The sequence below is a fragment of the Myxocyprinus asiaticus genome, chromosome 33, assembly GCF_019703515.2.
Source record: "Myxocyprinus asiaticus isolate MX2 ecotype Aquarium Trade chromosome 33, UBuf_Myxa_2, whole genome shotgun sequence".
Classification (NCBI taxonomy): Eukaryota; Metazoa; Chordata; class Actinopteri; order Cypriniformes; family Catostomidae; genus Myxocyprinus; species Myxocyprinus asiaticus.
Genome location: NC_059376.1, coordinates 27,392,969 through 27,414,790, shown reverse-complemented (window position 1 = coordinate 27,414,790; position 21,822 = coordinate 27,392,969). Strand labels below are relative to the sequence as shown.

General features: G+C 37.0%; 1 protein-coding gene across 2 annotated transcripts; it reads left to right on the top strand.

Moving 5' to 3' along the window:
• The first annotated feature begins 814 nt into the window (after positions 1–814).
• Positions 815–21,812, top strand: LOC127423820 (coiled-coil domain-containing protein 22). Of its 2 annotated transcripts, XM_051668440.1 has the most exons (17): positions 815–1,171; positions 1,670–1,847; positions 2,344–2,476; positions 3,652–3,758; positions 6,063–6,147; positions 6,357–6,526; positions 11,300–11,512; positions 12,423–12,614; positions 13,228–13,323; positions 13,584–13,703; positions 14,246–14,362; positions 17,969–18,070; positions 18,218–18,325; positions 18,461–18,556; positions 18,706–18,765; positions 19,119–19,193; positions 21,195–21,812. In XM_051668440.1, exons 1-17 carry the CDS (start codon positions 1,122–1,124, stop codon positions 21,306–21,308), a joined length of 2,016 nt encoding a protein of 671 aa, XP_051524400.1. In that variant the 5' UTR covers positions 815–1,121; the 3' UTR covers positions 21,309–21,812. The 2 variants fall into 2 exon arrangements, with proteins under 2 accessions (XP_051524400.1, XP_051524401.1); XM_051668441.1 differs by lacking the exon at positions 13,228–13,323 and having other exon boundaries at positions 819–1,171.
• The last annotated feature ends 10 nt before the right edge of the window (positions 21,813–21,822 follow it).

Below are 21,822 nucleotides of genomic sequence, written 5' to 3'. Positions count from 1 at the left end.
TACGTGTTCCGAGCACATGAACGAGTAAGCGAAGTCGTACTTACAAGTGGGAAACACGGAATTCTAGATGATGCGAGTTGCCAACATGGGACGTTTGAAGTGGCGTGTCGACAGGAAAGATGATGGAAATTAATAATTTAGCAAAAATATTTCAACTTCTGTACTTTATTTTAATAATAATAATAATTTGTTATATATGACAGTCAACTAATGACTCACATTTTATGGGTTATTTTAAGCAAAATAATTAATTAATCTGTTAGATACCATGCATTTATGAATCATATATGACGTGAATAAGTGATGCAAATGAATTAACTTATGTTTATTCACTGGTACAACAGAAAATGCGCTTTCGCCGTCATTAATTGTGTATTTCTGGCCTTTTTTTTACTTTTTAATGAGATAGGGAAAGTAGAGAGGTGCGAGGAAATGAGAGGGAGATGAGTGAGAATGGGATCGGGAAAGGACCTCACAAGCTGGAACTCGTACTCGGGTCACCCGCGATGCACCAGCACCACATGTCATAAGGGCAGCCCGCTAGGCTACAACTCTGACATTAATTGTGTGTTTCTATTTCCGTATTTTGTTTTTCACTTGAATGCGTGACATGTCGTTGTAACGAATGCCTATCGGAGGTACGAAATTCCCAGGTCCACTTGAACACAACATTATTTCTATTCGCTCTTGAACAGTGCACGTATTTGTTCGTCACTCTCTGTCACGCGACCTGACCGCGAGGTGCCTGTCGGGAATTTGAGTCTTTTAACCAAGAGTCCATACGGATTTGTCGGTGAACTGAACTTCATGTCCCACCGTACACTGTGCAGGACACTCCTCGATAATGACTTCCTCTTCAGCCAAAGCAAATTTTGAAGAGACTAGGCGAAAAATGCTGTTATTTTGACACGTCGTTTTGTTCGAGGATGTGGTAAAAAAAGCACTTTGCAGTTCATTTGAAGCAGCGTTGCGGAATGTAACCATGGGAACAGCACAGGCTGTAGTGAGGGCGATGCTAAGGGTTAGCTGAAGCTTTATGATTTTCATTTGCTTGTCCACGGTGTGGGGGTTTACACTGTTACTGTAGACAGTCGAGCAGCTGTATCTAATCGCTTTCCGTGATGGAAGAAGTCGACAGGATTTTAATTCACTCTCTAAGACAAGCTGGCACGTGAGTATCCCATATCTAACAGGTATTATCAGTTGTAACAAGACATTTCCTCATTATTGGTGTCTTAAAACATGGGACAAGTCCAAGATTAATCTCGTATTAAGTCTTTATTGATCTCATATTGTTTCAATTAGCTACATGTGGGTCTTTTGTCAGCTTCATTATGTCAGATATTTAATTTGTCAAGAGTATGTCACATGATTAGTTTAACTTTTTTCCATGTATTCATATTTGTTCGCATGTAGAAACTGCACGCTTCATACATATGCAGTGCATTTGGTAACCATGCATAATGTTGGAAGATTTATTGTCATTTCTCTCCGTTGTGTGTGTGTGTGTGTGTGTGTGTGTGTGTGTGTGTGTGTGTGTGTGTGTGTGTGTGTAAGGATTTTTTTTGCCTCAAGTTCTACTGTACAGTATATTTTGTGTGCGAAAGGCTGGTCTTAATTAAGTGTGCCTGTATGGTTCTGATCAGTTTATGTTCTCACTCCCTTGCAGAGACATTGATGAGGATGTGCAGAGTGTGAAGCAGTTCACTAGTGAGCTGATTGTGGAGGCGGTGGTGAGATGCTTGCGTGTGATGGACCCTGCGCTGGGTAATGGCCTGTCTCATTCACTACCACCTGGCATGTCTGCCCGCTTCAGACTGGGCATGAGCCTGGCACAGGCCTGTCAGGTGAGAGACACAGGGCTTCGACTCCTTTCTGTGTGCTTGAATTAACTTTGACTTCTCACAGCCGGCTAAGCCGATTATATATTTTTCAAAATATATAAATAGATCCCAAATAAAGATTATTGATTTTACAGCTGTTTTTTATTTATTTTTATTTTTTTATTTTTTTTTGACAGTTAGGCTAAACATCCATTGCTGAATTTATAAAATTGGTATCAATTTATTGCAAATGGTCTTTTATGTATAATGCTGGAAAATATGATATTGTCAACTGAAAAAATGCATTTAGACAACTTGCTTTTCCAAGACATTATATAGTTATGCTGTTTTTAAATTTTCTTTGAACAGATATTTGAATTTTGTCATATCGATTTAAAAGCATCAACAATAAACATTGCTTGCAGGATTATTTCAGAAGTAGACCATACCAGTCGCTTGTAACTTTCAAAGTAGTGTACTTCTCAGACTCTGTTCTAATTTATAATATGTGTGTGTTTAGGATGTGGGCTTTAAAGGAGAGATTGGCTACCAGACATTTCTCTACAGTAATGAACCAGAGATTCGCTCTCTGTTCATGTTTCTGGTTGAGAAGCTGCCCAGAGAGAGTGCAGAGGCCTCAGACCAGCCTGCAGGTACGTTTCTATATTGGCAATATGTTTTGTATAAATAAGAACATTGTAGCTTATTCTGGTAAAAAATGACCCATTTTGGCAGGATGAGGCTGTGTAACTGACATGTAAAACAACCAACCACAGTTAGGGGTGGGTAAATCTGAAATATAAGTTTTGACAACAAAGCGGAATATAGATTGCTTCTAAGTGTCTTGAACAAAACACTTGAATATCTTAAAAGATTCAGTGCAACTGACCTCGCAATCTTGGGCAAATCCTGCAACTAGTTTTTCCTCTTAAAGGCTCATTATAGCAGCATGGGGACTTGTAAACACAACTTTGTTTCCTGGAGGACTCATAAAAACTAGCACACCCTGATTTGAACTGCCAGATTCAGCTAGCTCTTTTTTGTGAGCAATATGCATCAGATGGTCTGTGGGCATGCCAGTGGAGGCTGAGACTAGCTGTTACTGAACACACGGCAGTATAGTGCAGCCCATAGGTACTGTATATTAAACGATCAAGAGAAATCACCAGGCCACAGGTAACACACACCTGCATAAACACCAGCCAACATGAACGCAGCATACCTGAGTAACTGCCAGTCCACAGGGTACACATTCATTCATAATCTTCCGTTCACACCCAAATGGTGACGCAATAGTGGTTTGCTATGATTCGCCTGGTATTAAATTTGGTGTGATTCGAAAGTCTTAAAAATACTCCATTATAAATTCTCACAACACCAGCGATTACTTTCTGGCACTCTCTGTGCAATAGTAAAGTGCTGAAATTAGACTGTGTTTTCCATGCAGGGATCAAAGGTTAATTTAATTAATTAGTTTGTGAATGTAAGAGGTTTGAGTACTGTTTATGCCAGCTTTCTTCAATAAAGAAACAGAAATGTTGAAGACTTTTTTCCATTCTCGTACAATGCACCGTTTAAAACTTTAATTACATAATTTCATGTATATTTAGTTGGAAAGCATCCAAAATCCACTCCAGTTAATAGCCTGTTAGCTCAGTTATAGACTCAACACTGGATTTAACTTGGAAACAGTGCTGCATTTTTTTCAGACTGGTCAGGCTCATTACATTGCAAACATGTTTTTTTCTCTCTCCTAAGAATTGTTTGTTTGACTTCCTAAAATTCTTAGAATAAGACATCTATATTTGCCTCTCCTCTCCTCTCTTAGGTAAGTCTGCAATGCTGCAGAAAGCAATTGCAGCTCAAATTAAAGCTCAGTTGTCAGTGCCTTGGCTTCCTCCGTCCTGTAGACTCCCCCTTCACCGTAAAACACAGGTACTTCAACATGCCCACACTTTAAAATCTATGGATAAGGCGCCTTAGATGTAAAACTCTGGATTTTAAATAGATTTACTTCATTTACCTTGTAAATATTAACTACAGTGGCCCCAAAAAGGATTTGGACACTTAAGTCACACTTATAAATGTCTGAATGTCATTGCATTATATAATAAAATGGCAAAGCAAGTGGCATCTGCAAACAATTGAACTGGAGCTTTTCTCAGAATCACATTTACTGGGGGCCTGGGTAGCTCAGTGGTAAAAGATGCTGGCTACCACCCCTGGAGTTTGCTAGTTCGAATCCCAGGGTGTGATGAGTGACTCCAGCCAGGTCTCCTAAGTAACCAAATTGGCCCAGTTGCTAGGGAGGGTAGAGTCACATGGGGTAACCTCCTCGTGGTCACTATAATGTGGTTCGTTCTCAGTGGGGCACGTGGTGAGTTGAGCGTGGTTGCCGCGGTGGATGGCGTGAAGCTTCCACACGCGCTATGTCTCCGTGGCAACGCGCTCAACAAGCCACGTGATAAGATGAAATTGACGGTCTCAGACGCGGAGGCAACTGAGATTCGTCCTCTGCCACCTGGACTGAGGCGAATCACTACGCGACCACAAAGACTTAAAAGCACATTGGGAATTGGGCATTCCAAATTGGGAGAAAAAGGGGAGAAAATAAAAAAAATAAAAATATCACCTTTACTTTCTGAGCCATTTTTGCAATAACTGTTAAGCAGCTGGTCTCAAGGTGATTTTAAGTGGATGTATGAAGTCTTTTCCCCTGAAGTTTACACAGGTGTCAGGTGTAGGTCACATCAACTATGGATATGCTCCACTTACGCCTAACAACCACAAAGTGTCACAATACTTTTAGACTTCATTGTCAACACCTTCTACTCTTTGATAATTTCATACCTAACACATTTTTTTTGTAATATTTTTTTTATTTTTTATTTTCTTTTAAATGACACTTGCATTAAGTGTAAATTAAAGGGTCATAAAACACTATAAAACATTTTAGATGTTAAAGGAATGTTCTGGGTTAAAAACAAGTTCCTCTTTCCTCCTTATAAAAAAAAAAAAGCAGATATCAAGGTTACAATGAGGCATTTACAATGGAAGTGAATCGGGACATTGAAAGTGAATGTTGCCAATTTTTAGAGGCTATAAACACAGAAATGTGAAGCTTATAATTTTATAAAAGTACTTGCATTAATTCTTCTGTTAAAACGTATGTATTGTTTGAGCTGTAAAGTTGTTTAAATTGTCGTTTTTACAGTCATTTTAGGATTTTAGGTTTTGTTGACATTACAGTGTCATGGTAGCGAAGTTGTAAAATTGGCTGTAATTTTACATAGAAAGGGTTAGTAAGTGATTTTATCACACTAAAATCATATTTGCACGCATATCCTTTGTCTTGTGGCTAAAGTTAAAAAAGTGAGTATTTTAACGTTCCATTGTAAGTGCCTCACTGTAACCTTGACTTTTGTTTTGTTTTTTAAGTAAAGGAAGAATGAGTCTAAATATATTTTTGTGCTAAAAAACATTATGCCACAAATGCTGTCGATCGAGCTTAACTTGTATTGAAAAACCAGAACATTCCTTTTAAGAGATTTGTACGTGTTTCTGAGCATGATTTATGCCAATGATAGCAAGCATTAATTTTAACTTCAAGTGGAAAGTGGTTAATTTAGGGAGTTTTTAGGCTATTTTCTTCTGGGTTTAAAATCATTGTTGAAAAAATATCACATTGATGTGATGTAGATGTCTTAGATTTACACTAGTTTTTAACACGTGTACGATAATATTTATGAGAAGGGTGCGTTCTAAGCCTTCGGAGACATTGGCCACTTATATCTGTGAATCAATTAGCCATTAAAGTCATTTAAAATGCAGAAGCGCATGCGCATACATTTTCAAGAGTACAAATGGGCACGACTCATTTAAATGTGCATTTAATCATACATAAAAAATTACCTGTTTGTATTTGTATTGTAAGCTTATAAAACAGTGCACATTTGTGCAGTTTGTTGCATACAAATTACATTACAACGTGCATTGAAACGGGGGTTCATGACACTTTTAAATGTCCAAATTCTTTTTTAGGACCACTGTATTGTATATTGCTGTAGTTGAAATGTCACATAGTCAAAGCTGAAACATGTTTAGGCATAAATCTCATTTTCTGGTAACATGAATTTAATATTTTTATTATATTTATAATGTACAGCATGTACAGTTGCAAAAGTTGAAGATTTTGCCAAGCTATCTAACTAACTAACAAATGTGTGAATTTGATTCTAGAGTTCCGGCCCATCTCACAGTTTCCATGCCCAGCCTCTAAGCCTCCCATACTCTGTCAAGGTCTCTTACAGGAAACAGCCAAAAGGCATGCTCATTTACACTTACCTACCTGAACAAGCTCCATTGAGTTTAGTGTGTTATGTGTGATACATTGTGGTTTTGCCCTAGTTCCCACTTGCCTCTGAAGTGTGACTAACCCTTTGAGGAATTTGATAAATTCAAAACCGAATTCAGCTCTTATGATGCAGTCAGCTAATGTGAGTGTCCTTGATGTTTCTTTGTGAATTCTCTCAGAGGTGCAAGAGTACTGGAGGAGTCATTTGCTGCCTGTGACTGCCCAGCCTTCCAAGCATGCCTCAGTGCCAGCGTCCCTGCTAGAGAACCACATCTCTGAACTTAGTGCCGCACAGGAATGGGAGAGTGAATGGAACAGCCAAGGCCTCCTGTCAAGACTTACACCTGAGGTTAACTTCTTTTCCCCTTCAAACTTAGAGGAATATTTCACCCAAAAATGAATTTACCTTTACTCACCCTCATACCATCCCAGATGTGTATGACTTTTCTTCCACTGAACACAAACAAAGTTTTTTAGAAGAATATCTCAGCTCTGTAGGTCCTTTTTTTTTTTACATTTGAAACATTGTTGTCTGTCTGTGTGATCATAATCCAAATCACAAAATTACCCATCAAACATCATAATCTCTCTATCGCTTGATTTGACCCATTCTGCACTAAACTTCTGTTTACAGGGTTTGCACAAGGTCCTTAAAGTACTTGAATTTAGCTCTTAAAAATATAAGTACTGGTATACCTGGAAATTCGCCTTATTTTGTTGAGAAGTGCTTGAGATTTAAACGGACCATTTCTTCCGTGTAATATGTGTCCAAAGATGAGATCCTGCACTCCCCTTTCATTGAATAATGTGTCTTTTAATATTCTTTGTGTTCTTTACAGTCAGATAAAAAAGTAAAAATATATATTTATTTTGATCACAAATAGCACAGATGCGCTAAAACACTGAGACTTATCTCTCTCCTTAATAAATGAACCGCATCAACTGTGTGAACCTGTGAGATGCACGTTAAACTCTTAAAGAGACAGTACCATTACAGCGCTTGTTATACAAATGAGTGTGAACTTAATGTTATTACTTGTAAATTGTACACATTATTTCAAACATTGACAGCTCATATCATTATAGAAAATTATAGAAAATCGTAAAATATGTTGCTTAAATCGTATAATAAATGAAATGTATTTATTTTCGGAAAAACACGACGACAGTCCACTAGACCACTGCTGAAGCAGGCAGCGCATAGACGTTGCTGTCACGTGGCACCTGTTACTTTTGGCAGCGCTGTTCAAAATGGGCCAATCACAATCAATTGTTACTGGAGGATTTAAAAATATATTTGATAGATACTGCTGTGGTGGATTTAACAAGTATGTATATCAGTTTTAATTAAAAATTACTCTCCAGAGTGAAAAAATTATATGAGATGTAAAACATTCTGAGATTTGAATGCAGATCAATGGAGGATTCAGTTTTGTGAGCCATCTAGCTTCTGTAAAGAAAGCTTTGTGTCTCTCCAAATAGGTTATTTCTGACAACATTTGGGTCAATATCAAAATATGTTGACAAACATGTCCCTTTACTTTTTTAGTCATGAAAAATCTTTCAAATAGCGAATAAATAAAAGGCATCATTCTATAACCTAACCTTTAATGGTAATGATATGGCTTGACTCTGTTTTGATAATTGTTTAGAAAATATATTTGAAATTGTCAATTGCCTGAAAAAAATCCTTGTCCCCTTCAACTGATACACCACTTCTATGACATGAAAAGTTATTTATGTATTTCTTTTGTACTTATTTTTAATACAAGCATTAGTGCAAGGCCAAAAAGTGTAAAAAAAAGCAAAACAAAATTATTAAATAATTTAAAAAGTATGTTTGTCCCTTGATTTCATGGCATTGGTGTTATCAATGTTAAAACCTTTTTTTTTATTTTTATATGTTTTAACATTTTTGTTTTAAATACAAATTGTTGTGGAAAATAATTTTTAAGGTCAGAGTTCAGAGGCTGCTGAAATATGCATATACTGATTTTTTTCCAGCATGTTAAAAAGTTATTAATTCACATTTAACTAATATTTTCACACACAAATATTTGGTATTGTACCCCATTGAACCCTCAAAATGTGGTGTTGTAACCCATTTAACCCTCATTAGTGTTAACTTTGTGTTAACTTGCTTCATTTGTGAAACAAAATTAAATAATAAAAGAAAGAACAACAGCCAAGTTGTCCCTTATGAATAAAAATTAGTCAACATGATACAAAATGTTTACCCTCAGCATTTATAGGCAAAAACTGAACTGAACAGAAAATGTCAATATTTTGTAAGTTGGAAAGTTTTTGAGAGTGACCCATTTGCAGTTCCTCACATAAATCTGTTGTGTGACTTTAGAAAACATGGAACATAGCACATGAGTCATATGGACTACTGTTTACGGACCCAGCTATTCACTTTTGTTGGAAAGCGAAGTGCGTTTTAAGGGAGCACACTACAATTGCACATCAAATTCATCATGAATGAACCAAGAATTGTTACTGAGAAAATGTAGTTAAAGATGCTCATTGAGATATGTTGTACTTGTAATAAGTGGTGTTTTATACAAAATAAATGAACTGAATGAATAAAATATTTGTATTTAAAATGAACAGATAAATAATTAGTTTTAATGACATCTCGAGTATAGTCCTTGAAAACATAAAAATGTGCTTGAAAATTCCTTGAAAGTCCTTGAATTTAACTTTGAAGCATCTGTATGAACCCTGTTAAAAAGAAACTCACTTTTCTGCCACACTTTGTCATTTAAGTGTTCTCATTTCTAATTGAGACAATATCAGATTGCATTGTATGGATCTACAGAGCTGAGACTTCTGAGCTTCTTAAAATCTTTGTGTTCTGCTGAAGAAAGAAAGTCATACACATCTGGGATGGCATGAAGTTGAGTAAAGAGAGAATTTTTCTTTTTGGGTGAGCGATTCCTTTAAAGCTGAAGTGTGTCATTTTTTCCCCCGTTTGTAGGTTTATTCTCATAAAAAGTGTAACTAGCCCCTTTCACACACACAGCCTTTTCCAGAAAATTTTCTGCAAATTTCAGGTTAGAGGTCATGTGTAAACACAACCATTTTGAAAATACTGGTACATTTTACTGTTGTAATTTCCCTTAATGAGAAGTTTTATCATTACCTGTAAATTTCCATATTGATGGTATGTGTGAACAGCACATGTGGTATACTTACCAGTAAAGGGGTTTTCCTGTAATTTACCTGGTTGCATGTGTGAATGGGGCTTTTGTGTCTCTTTGGTGCTTTCAACATTGCTTTAAGTTGAGCATCTTGACAAGCTCAACAACAACAGCATTTGCTCAACTAATGGCATGAGCTTGGGGTAGGACTATCTGTCTGAAGATGGTGAGAGTGTTCGGGAAACCTGTTTGAAAGCATTCATTATTTTAGCAATTCCATTTGGTGATGCTAATTGCTCAGTGTGATGGATCTGCCTTAAGCAGTATCAGCAAATCACAACAAAATGTCCATAGTATAAGTGAGGGTGTATAGTGACAGTCTTTTATTAGAACTTGCTTAGGCAAGTAAAAACGTGATCTCAAACATCACCATTGGTGAGAAGGAATAATTTAAAAAACAAAATATCAGCAAAATGCAGTTCAGTTCACATCATATAATTTGTGAAAAAAACAAAAAATATTTCAAATAACATATAGTTGCTCTGGCCTCTTACTCTCTCAGAGGAAAAATCACAGCAAAACCTAACCAGGACTAGACACTTCAAATAAATAACAAACTGGCTGACTCACTAGACGAGACACACACTGAAATTAAAGGAGGTGGCCAACACCATATACATACAGAAGGGGGAATTAACAAACACAGTATTACACAAACACTGAAAACACCTGGAAACCATGTCCTGGAAACAATCAACAAATCAGAGCCATGGATATAATTTTGGTTAACGTAAACAACATTCTGCATATTAAATCACATTTACTCAAGTTCCCAACTTCCCCAATGTTCCCTCCAGAAATTCACAGTTGGTCTATTCCATCTACCCTTACAATTGTCTATAAAAAAGTTCCATTTCCTGTTTGAAACTCTTTGCTGCTGGACCAGTCCATCCGAATATAATGAAATAACCACAGCAGGTACCCAACAATTTAAATCAAGATATAACAGATTTAGAGCCTTTCCTATAGTTATTTTAGTCGATATAAATTAAAATGTGTTAATTAGGTTTTAGTAACATTTTAGTCTAAAGGAATTTTAACTGATTTTAATATTGTTTTCCTTTAAGCCAGATAACTAAGCCCGTGCACTGACTCAGTGTAATGGCAAATAAAGATGGTAAACCAAATATGGTGTAGTGTCCTGTGATTTATTGACAAGTCCAGATATAAAAGTATAGACCCTATGTGTGGCCTAAATCATGGCCATCACACACAAAAAAGCTTTTAAATTAAAATGTCTGAAATCTAAATAAATAAAACCATTAATAAATGTTAACTGAGCTGCTAAACTTAATATACATTAGGTTATATTTTGGCTAAAATTTATTCAATGGACAACCTTATTTAGAATCCCTGAGTGACATCTCTTTAATGTGACCTGTAGGTTTCCTGTCTTGATAATAACAGTAACACTAGAATAAGTAAATATTTTGGCTGAGTCTTGCTTTCTTTATGACATCTCTGTGGTAAAGGCATGTATCAACATGAGGATGGAACACAGAGGTGTCTTTCACACTTGTGTGACATTTAGCATGTACGTGTCCTGTGACTGCACTGCTGACCTCTCGCATCTGAGTTGCACATTCTCACCTCACGTGCCCTCCAACTTGTACAGTGGCCTTATTGTCTGACCCCTAGACATTTTCCAAGGGTCCAGCGCTTATTTGTTAATCACAAGGGAGACTGTATCTGTTTGTTTTTATTTTATCTCTATTTCTTTTCCAGTGTATGAAAACAACTACAGCATGATTTATTTAAAACTGTCAAATAACCTGTAATATTCAGCTAAAGAAATGTGAATGTTAACAAGGACTGGTTAAACACATTCTTGACTCTTGCCCTGAAAATAGACACTGATTTATTTCATCAGTTTGATTACTTATCAAGTTTAACTCACTCTTTTTATCTTGTCTCTTCAGGAGTACCGGTCGAGGAAAAAGGCTCGACTGCAGAAGCGGATCGAGGAGCAGCTGAGAGCAGCGGCTCAGCCACGACCCAACACACATGCAGCCGGACGCTCGACCTCTGACCTTGCTGACCTGTTACAGTCATTCGGTGGTGCTTCCACTGGAGGAGATGTGCTGACTAAAGGCACGCGCTTTACCCATACAGAAAAATTCACCTTTACACAGGTACCTGTCAGCATTTGTCTGTTCTTGGACAGTGGTTCTCAAACTGTGGCATGACAAGGTTCTCACATGTGCTGGAAAACCTGGAAATATCAGGGTATTTTTAAATTGTGTTTTCCAGGCTGGGAAAAGTCATGAAAATGAATTAGTCATTAAAAAGTCACAGAATTGTCTCTTGTTAATATACATCTTTGTATTTATGCTCAAAAATATGTAATCAGCTAGAAATTACTCATGTTAAGCTTGTGTAGAGTACAATTGCTCGCAAGTTGTAGTGATATCCGATTTTTGAGCTAATCGTTCTTTTGAGTCGGTTCTTTTTAATGGACTGGACAAACCAATTCATAAATCAGCCTAAATTATTCATTAGTGAATCTGTCTCAAAGTGAATTTTTTAAATCCTTATCCAACAATGACTTTAAAGGTTATGGAGATGTATTGGTCAAAAAGTGTGGGATAACTGTTGAAAAGTCAAGGACATTGGAACAATGCCAAAATGTCACGAAAAATAATTGTTTGTCATGGTTTTGTGTAACTGACTGTGTTACTTCTAAGGTTTTCATAAAAATACCCCAGTCATGAGCGGGTACATATCACAATTTCCACTTACTCATCATCATCATCATCATCTCTAGTATTGATAAGTATTCATATCATAAATATTACTTCCCCCAGACATGGGTGACCTCATTAGAGTAGACATTGTTTTTGGTCTGGAAGTTTTAAGGAACACTACTCTTGGGAATAGCATTACTATTATCAGAACTATTAAACAAAGTAGATGTTTGACCATTTATCTAGTTAATTTCATCTACTTGGAATCTGTATAAGTAAATCTTCAGATGTGCTGTTTAGATTCTGAAGTGTAAAACAAATAAAAGAAGAATGTTAAAGTGCTGGTTTTTGTTTATAGGAACCTGAGAAAGCAGCCCAGCAGATGGCAGCAGCAGCAAGTGCACTTCCCAGCTCTCATCAATCAGAGGAGGACCTAAAGGCTCAGCAGGAAGCTGAACTTTCTGCTGTGCAGCAACAGTTGCAGCAACTGTCAGTCCAAATGGAAGAAGTGGGTGGAGATATCAAACAGCTCACTGTGTCCATCCAGCAGGTAAAAGTCCAATCAGATGCCTGTATATTTATTTTATTGCTATCAAGGTGAGCAATTCATGGGCCTGTTTACACCTTGTATTAATGTCCGTCTCAGGTGGTACATCTGGTAGTAATATGTGTCTCCTGTGATCGCTTGTGTTCAGATTACTGTATGATTATAAAGTGCAAAAAAAAAAAAAAAAAAAGAGTGCACAAATATTCAGCACACTGTTTCTCCCTATTATACTTGAATTTAAATGAAACACAAACATGATGTTTCTAGCTGAATTCTTATTTTAGTGGAGTTCCTGTATTTGCTGAGCTTCAGATGGGTGTACTTTACATGATCTTACACGTGTAATGTGCATGTTGATATCAGGTATTCTGAAGAGGTTCCATGAAGTGTTGTGCATGTTTGGGCTTTTTTTAAATGTTCTGATCAGAGGGTTATTTTCATTTCAAGCTGCACATGCTGCCAAACAAATTTTTGACCAGTGAGTAGGTGACCCTTTGCTGTTGTCAAAAGATGCCTCAGGATGAATTAGTGTGTACACTAATAATTACATTTACATTACATTTATGCATTTGGCTGACGCTTTTATCCAAAGTGACTTACAGTGCCCTGATTACAGGGACAATCCCCCTGGAGCAACCTGGAGTTAAGTGCCTTGCTCAAGGACACAATGGTGGTGGCTGTGGGGATTGAACCAACAACCTTCCGCTTACCAGTTCAGTGCTTTAGTCCACTACACCACCACTCCATATTAATAATGCAATAAGGTCACATGCATTTTTGACCACTTCTAAATGTGCTTTGATTGATCCAATTACAAAACGCATCTGAAAACCAGTTGTGAATGGGGCTAGTAATGCATCATTCACAATATGGTGAAATATTTCAATTTTCACAGTCCACAATGAACTGGAGAGTAAATGCAGTTCTTTAAAAAAACAAAAATCACATTTGCCTGTGTGTTTACATTTGCAGGTGTCAGATGAGCTACAACAAAAAGAGGTGAGTAATTCAGAGAAGGAGACCTCCATCAAAATGAAGAGACAGACGATTGACCTTTTACCTGATGCTGAAAACAACCTGCTCAAGTTACAGGTACACGAGTCACACCATGTACACATCTGAGTCACCCCCACACCCACTTCTGCCATATACTGTATGTGAATGACACTGACCTCATTATTACCCACTTAATATCAAGATTCAAAATATAAGGAAAGATTTAATTAGGTATGTATGCGGCAAAAATCAAATGCATGGAAAGAAAAGGATTTCACACCGTGTCCAAGAAAGAAAAAAAAATTTCATTCTTTTTTTTCATGGACACAGTGTGCAAACTTTTTCTTTCCCTGCATTGATTTTTGGAGCTTATTGTATATACTTAATTATTCCTAATGAATGAAAACATTTTTCGATGTTTGGTGTGGACTTCTCGGCTGTTGTTTTTTTTTATAAAAATAAAGACAAAAATGTAATTGAAAAAAAAACATTATACAAAAGTAGAAGTTAAACAAGCTACAATTCAAATGTTTTGGTAGAGACTAGTGCAGCATTATGAATGAAACCCTAAGTAACAAGAGTACAGAGCCTCTAACTATGTCTAATGACTTGTTATCTCTTTCTGCACTGTGTTTTAGAGTCTGGTAGAGGCCAGCTCTAAGCGAGTGGTTCATTTGGCCTCTCAGTGGGAGAAACACAGAGTTCCATTGATTGACGAGCACCGCAGACTGAAAGAATTGTGTAGCAACAGAGAGGTACATTGTGTTACACTAAAACCCTTTAACAGCCCTATAGCAACTGTCAAAGTCATGTGAATGCTTGTCTAAACCTGCTAGCTATTTCTTCAGTCATTTCAATAATTTTTACATCAAACACCTTGATTAATAGTAGACTTCGCAATTTCTACTTAACAGTAACAGACTTCTTATCTGTGTCACTGCATGTTTATATCAGGCTTACTGAAGAAGTCCTATGAAGTCTTGTGCATGTATATGTTTGGGCTTTGTCAAATTCTCATCAGCCGTTTATTTTGTTTAAAGCTGCATGTACCAGCAAAACAATCTTGTGTCTTTTTACGGTGGTTGATTGACAGATGAGTAGGCGGTCATTCGCTGTCCTGGTCCAGGATGCCCAAAGGCAGATTAGCAGCAGTTTATACAACAAATGCAATGAGGTCACATGGATTTTTAACTAAAGCCCTGTTCATACCTGATATTAACCCTTGTGCTGTGTTGAAATTTTTTGAAAGTTCACGGTCCTGGTCCGTTGACCTGAGCTTATGCACCCCAGTTTTTGAGTGAAAAAGCATTATTTGTGGATAATTTTGGCAATATTAAATAAAATATGAAAACATTCTATACTATTTATCACACTAGTGTGCTTTAATGTTTAACATGGAAGTTTGTTTTGAAATGCTTTTATTGTGTACAAAATGGCACAAAGTCACACTTGTGTTGTTCCCGGTCAAAAATGACCAGCCATTGAAAATGAATGGGGGAGATCAAAAATAAGAGAAAAATTGAGTGTTCAGGAGCATGTTCACATATGTGCTTGCAAACATAAAGGCCTCGGACCTGTGCATGCACACACATGCACACGCACACACAAACATGCTCACGTACACACACATGCACACACACCATAACTGTCTTTGCCCCACATTGACCCCTCTCCAATAGAATCTTTCTTTGATGATCATTCTTTCATCAAGCATTGTGTGTTTCAAATGCAGAGCACACATTTGCAAGGCACATGCAAAAAGCTTTTGTCATGTGCATAAGAACAAAACCACCAGGTGTTCGTTGATTTGGTTTGTATTTGATTTGAAAATGTAACAGAAATAAATACAATAGGCTTAGGCCAGTTTTCTTTGTCACAATGGTCAGATTTAACAGGGAACACCACAGTGTTACTTTGTGCCCCTTTTCAGACAATAAAAGCTTTTCAAAATAAAAATCCTGTTTTTTGTGATCTCCCCCATTCATTTTCAATGGCCGGTCATCTTTGACTGGGAACACCACAATTCTATTGATTCTATTGGAGAGGGTTCACTGTGGGGCAAAGACAGTTTGTGTGTGTGTGTGGTAATGTTGGATGGATGAATGGATGTTGGATGCAGTTCAGGGAAGGATAAATTTCATCTCTGTGAAAGAGAAAGCATGTAATACTCAAAAGAGTTTGTGCATGTACATGAGTATGTGTGTGTTCATATGTGCACGTGCAAAGATCCGAGGCCTTTATGTTTGCAAGCACACGTGCATGTGTGAACACCAACATGAAAGCAAGCATGTAATACTCAGAGTTTCTGCGTGTATGTGAGCATGTTTGTGTTTGTGTGTGTGTGTGTGTATGTGCACATGCACAGATCCGAGGCCTTTATGTTTGCAACACATGCACACATGTGAACATGAACATGTAAGAAAGCATGTAATACTCAGAGTTTGTGTGTGAACGCGAGCATGTGTTTGTGCGTGCGCGTGTGTGTGTGTTAATGTTGGTTGGATGAATGGATGTTGGATGCAGTTCAGGGTAGGATAAAGTTAATCTCTGAAAAAGAAAGCATGTTATACTCAAAAGAGTTTGTGCATGTATGTGAGCATGTGTGTGTGTGTGTGTATGTGTGTTAGTGCACGTGTGTGTGTGTGTGTGTGTGTGTGTGTGTGTGTGTGTGTGTGTGTGTGTGTGTGCACGTGTACAGGTTTGAGGCCTTTATGTTTGCAAGCACACATGCACATATGTGAACATGAACATGATGAACGTGCTCCTGAACACTCAATTTTTCTCTTATTTTTGATCTCCCCCATTCATTTTCAATGGCCGGTCATTTTTGACCGGGAACACCACAGGTGTGACTTTGTGCCATTTTGTACAAAATGAAAGCATTTCATTTCCTGGTTAAACATTAAAGCACACTAGTGTGATAAATAGCACCGAATATGCTCATATTTTATTTAATATTGCCAAAATTATCCACAAATAATACTTTTTTCACTCAAAAATGGAGGTGCATAAGCTCAGGTCAATGAGGCCTATGATCAATTAATTCCAAAAAGACATTCAAAACCTGTGCTAATTGAAAGAAAACAAGTTGGCAAAAAGATCTAGTCCAATATTTGTTGAAAAAATAGCATAATGAAAGATATAAGGAATTTTTATAGGCCGGTTATTTTTGACCGGGAACACCAAAAGTGTAACAAGGGGAAATTCAAAAAATTATCAAAACATTATTGGGATGATGTGATACCCTGTGTGAGCAAAGTCAGTAAGTCTTAGTCCAATAGGATAACATTAACTAGCATTTTCAGGCAAAAGAAAATCCTCTTCGGGTCAAAATGACTGGAACACAACATGAGGGTTAAGATGACACCAGTTAAGATGATATTGTGTTTTGGGCAATCCGATCACAAGTGGACGAGTGAGACACATCACCGTTTACACCTGGTCTTAATATGCATCTCTTATGACCACTTGTGTTTGTATTTCAAGGGAAGTGTCTCTGATTTCATGACAACAGTACATCATTTATTCAACAGTGTATAACTGCATGATAATTTGATTTGATTTACAGCATGATTTAAAATAAAGCACTAAAAAGCAGCGCTTCATTTCTCTTAGTTGTACTTGCATTTAATCTAACCGCAAACATGATGTTTAGAGGAGAATTCTCTAAAATTTTTGTTGCGTACCTGTATTAACTTCGCTTCAGATGTTTGTACTTCTCATCTATGTCTCTACATGTTGATATCAGGCACACTAAAGAAGTTCTGTGCATGTACATCTATTTGTTTTTCAAATTTTCCGATCGGATGTTTATGTCCCATTTAAAGCCACACATAACTGGCAAAGTTTAAACTCTTGTTTTGAAGCAGTGGTTGATTGACAGGTGAGTTGGTGGTGCTTCGAACACATTCAAACGGATGAGCGTTTACACTACGAGCCCAATGTGGTCACATGCGTTTTCGACCACCCCGAATGTGGTTGAAATGGACAGATCTCAAAATGTTTTGGACCCCAGTTACACCTGTCTTTAGTGTCATCCTGTTTCAAACTGATGGGACAAAATGCCTAGTAACATTGATGCATCAAACAAAACGAGTTTGCATTAAAACTGTTATGCAGGACAGTATCTGTTTATTATTAAGGAAGAGTCTGATGTAAAAATGATTGAAATGAAATATCTATATGGTTTAGACTGGAATGCTAATGAGACTTTGACTTGCTACAATATAGCGTGTTTAGTGTATTTTAGTAAATGAGGTTGTGACTTAAGCACATTTACGGCAAATAATGACAAAGTCTTAAGTTTGGATGCATTTATGTGCGTTCAGGGAGTGACCAGTTATGCAAACTTTCACTTATAGTTTGAGTCATCCAGGAAGCTGTCAGAGATCAAAGACCTACATGACAAAATCAAACAGTCTGCTGAGGAGGCCAAAAAGAAGGAAAGTCTCTACAAGCAGCTGGTACGGATTGCCTGTCATCTCTCCCTTCTACCTTTTAATCATTGAAGAGCTACATTTACAACTTAGAAGGCATTTAAGTGCTGGAGCTTGTCTTTATGCTGTTGTTTTAACATTGAGTGTGTTTGTTTACTCCCTGTTCCTTCACAGCTAACAGAGTATGATACACTGTCTAAAGATGTGTCTCGCTCAGCCTACACCATGAGGATCTTGGAGATCGTAGGCAACATAAAGAAACAGAAAGAGGAAATCACTAAGGTCTTTGTTTGAGTTCATCCTTTATCTAGTCCCACTTCATCTGAGGTCATGCCCTGTGTCCCCATGCTTTAGCTTTGTGTTTGAAGTTGGTGAGTCTTCAGGAGCCTTTTGACCTCTGACCCTATTGCTCTGCAGATTTTGTCTGACACAAAGGAGTTGCAGAAAGAGATTAATGGCCTGACTGGAAAACTGGACCGAACATTTGCTGTCACAGATGAGCTGGTGTTTAAGGTCAGTATGGGATATGTAAAAGAGAAAGTTGAGTGGTGTTTTTTGTTTTGTTTTATTAATACGGATGAAAGTCTAGTTGTTCTCAATGTTCTTTGGTATGGGTTATGGTTATTCAATGTTTAAAAACTAAATTTTTTTTCAAACTGCAGGATGCCAAGAAAGATGAATCTGTCCGCAAATCCTACAAGTACTTGGCTGCCTTACATGAGGTATGCATATCAAGATTAAAGATAATCAGCAAAAATGTGATTAAAGAGATCTTGATGACGTACTGTAACTGCACTTAATTGAAGAACAGCAACAGCATTTTTCCATGAATATCAAATGATGTAGTCCTGAAATGCACGTACTGTGTGCACTGACCTGCTATGGGTGGGATGTTTATGATATGGTTAGAACAACATTGTGCTCCTTATGCTCAGGCCATTAGCAGAGCTTTTGTCCATCTGTTCATCCTTTGAACTACTGTATGTAATTTAACTTTGAGTTAATGCCCTTGGTGGTTGTAAAAGGATTCTGGCCATTTATCATTTTAATGCTTTTAACATTTTTGTTGTTTCAGAACTGCACTCAGCTGATTCAGACCATCGAGGACACGGGAACCATCATGAGAGAAATCCGAGATCTTGAGGAGCAGGTGTGAAATAAACTCATGTATTCTCATTTTTACATGTATCAGGGTTCCCATGGCCGTGGAAAAGCTGGAAATATCAGGAAATATTTACATTGTGTTTTCCATGCATGTAAAAGTCATGGAAATTTCTGTGTTGGACATATACTTATTTTAGTAAAACATCCTCACAAGCCATAGTGGTGTTTGATTTTTGAGTGAATCGTTCTTTTAAAGGGGTCATGACATGCCTTTTTTTATTTAAATATGTTTCTTTAGGGTTACTTACAATATTTGTAATGTTTTTTGCACGAAAAAAAACCAGTCATATATTTGTAAAACATGATCATTTTCCACCCTCATTCTGACCCTCTGTCAGAAATGCTTGGTTAGTGCCTCTCTTTTTAAGACTTGTCAGTAAACACCCCCTGTTATGATTGGCTTTCTACTCTTGACTGACCTGCTCTCTACTTGCCATCTCACTGCTCACAGCTACTGGGTGGGGCTACGGAAGTGAAAATATAAAGGAGGCACTGAAGGGTTGTTGTGGAGGAGGTCAGATGCAAATGTCTACCACATTGTGACATCACTATGTGGAGGTAGTAGATGACTAGTCATTTTGGCAGCTTGGTTTCAACAAATGCTCTTTTCGCAGTAGGGTTGCGCGGTATACCACTCCTAACTAAATATCACAATACCAAAAACATTTAAACGGTACTATATCATCTTGTTGCTAATTTTGGTACTATTTTACAGTATGTTGCCATTAGCAAAATGTTATGAGATGTGAAAGTTTTGAGATGAAATCATTGACAATTTGAAAATGAAATTTAAAAAAATCTCAATATGGCCAAGTGTGATCATTAAACAGCAGAAGGGTGTCATTTAAATAATACACAGTCCCATTCGCTGCGCCCTACAGAATGAACGAAAGGTTGCCGCTCTGCTCTATCTACTTCACACACACAAATGCAACACATGCTGCTGGTGCTTGATTTTCATGCAGTGTGTTTAGTGTAAAAACGGTTGTGAACACTCAAATCTCCTTCTCTGGTGCAGCATGGAGATTTTAGCTCAGGAGTCGAGACCGGAGTTTTACAGGAAGCTTGATATAACTAACCCATCAAAAAAGGAAGAACTTAAACGTCTGTCAAAATAAAAGTCCTTCCAAAAGGAAAACCATTTAACTAGATGCATGAAATTTAAGATGTAAAAATATGACTAGTGTAAAAAAAAATTATATTCCAAAAATAGCAATAATACTCATAACAGTAGTATAATTTAAAATGGTTGTATTATGATCTGTAAGCAATATCACAAAGGTGTACTGAATATCAGCGTGTTGTGATTAAGCCATAGCAGCCTTGTGTCTGAGGTAATCAGATTTTTTTTCATTCATGTTTTCATTAATACTGTAAAGCTCTTATGTGCAGCATTTTATTTTACTGAGAATAAAATGTCATTTATTTATTTTATTTTTTATTATTATATTTTAATTTGATTAAAGCTGCATGTGTATATATATATCATAACATTTAATTAAAACATTTAACATGGAATCCAGAAAAATGTAAACAAAACACAGAATTTGTCTCTGTTAGACTTTATGCAGTTCTTTTAATCATTATTTTCGGTGTAATTTCATAAATCTTAGGCTTTTATTTGTTGCCTAAGTATCGATTTAGTATCAATACCAAGGTACCAGGGCTGGTATTGTACCGAAGCCAAAATTTTGGTATCGGAGCAACCCTATTTCGCAGTGATGAGAACATTTTGAGTTCTGAAACTTACAGCATGTTTGTATAGTAGGAGGAATCAAATTTCACTTAGTCTTGTGTCAAAAGATCAAGTGAAATTTGATTCCTCATATCATGACCCCTTTAAGGAGACTCTTTTCAATTAATTTGCAGATCAGTCTGAATCCAAATGATTTTTCTTTTTTCTTTTCTTTTTTTTTAACTAATTAGATAACATCATATAAATGTCACTTTTCAAATGTGTAAACAATTTTGTGTTGGTTTTCTCTAGATAGAGACTGAGAATGGAAAGAGGACAGTTAGTAATCTGGAGAAGATCCTGGAAGACTATAAGGCTATTCGTCAAGAGAACTCTGCCCTCGCCGCAAAGGTCCGGGAAGGCTGATTCGTTGCTCCGTCCATGTTCGCTGGTACTGCAGTGACAGCCAGGCCTGCTGAAATGAGTGCTGCTGTGAAAGATGTCAGTCTTTTTCTCGTCTGCATCAGCCCTTCATCAGTTCATCAATAATAATCCTCATCACATCAGTAACTTTCTGCTTTTACTGAGGGTTTGAAGAATTGTTATTTAAAGCCAATTCTAAACATTGTGATGAGATTCATTTTTAAAACAACAGCTTTGAGAAGAACCTGTACCAATGCCTCATCTTGTTTAGATTACATCTTTATAATACGGTGATAACCATATTATTTACATGAAAGTGTCCATTTAGATTGACCTCTGATTGTTATTAATTATAAAGGTTCAGCTGCTCATGAAAATGATAAAAGATTCAGAGGGTTGGATTGAGTTTGGAGAATAGAGGGCTGATAACAAGTGATAAGTTCAATTGTGTGCTTCAACAGTCAAAGCAGCTTGCTTGTTTCATATTAAAGCATACATTGGACAATGCATCTGTTTG

Excerpts from the sequence above, each read along its gene's own strand:
- LOC127423820 (XM_051668440.1), top strand. The coding sequence starts at position 1,122 with ATGGAAGAAGTCGACAGGATTTTAATTCACTCTCTAAGACAAGCTGGC. Across the intron at positions 3,759-6,062 it reads CCCTTCACCGTAAAACACAG|AGTTCCGGCCCATCTCACAG; the intron begins GTACTTCAACAT and ends ATTTGATTCTAG. Across the intron at positions 18,326-18,460 it reads AGAAAGAGGAAATCACTAAG|ATTTTGTCTGACACAAAGGA; the intron begins GTCTTTGTTTGA and ends ATTGCTCTGCAG.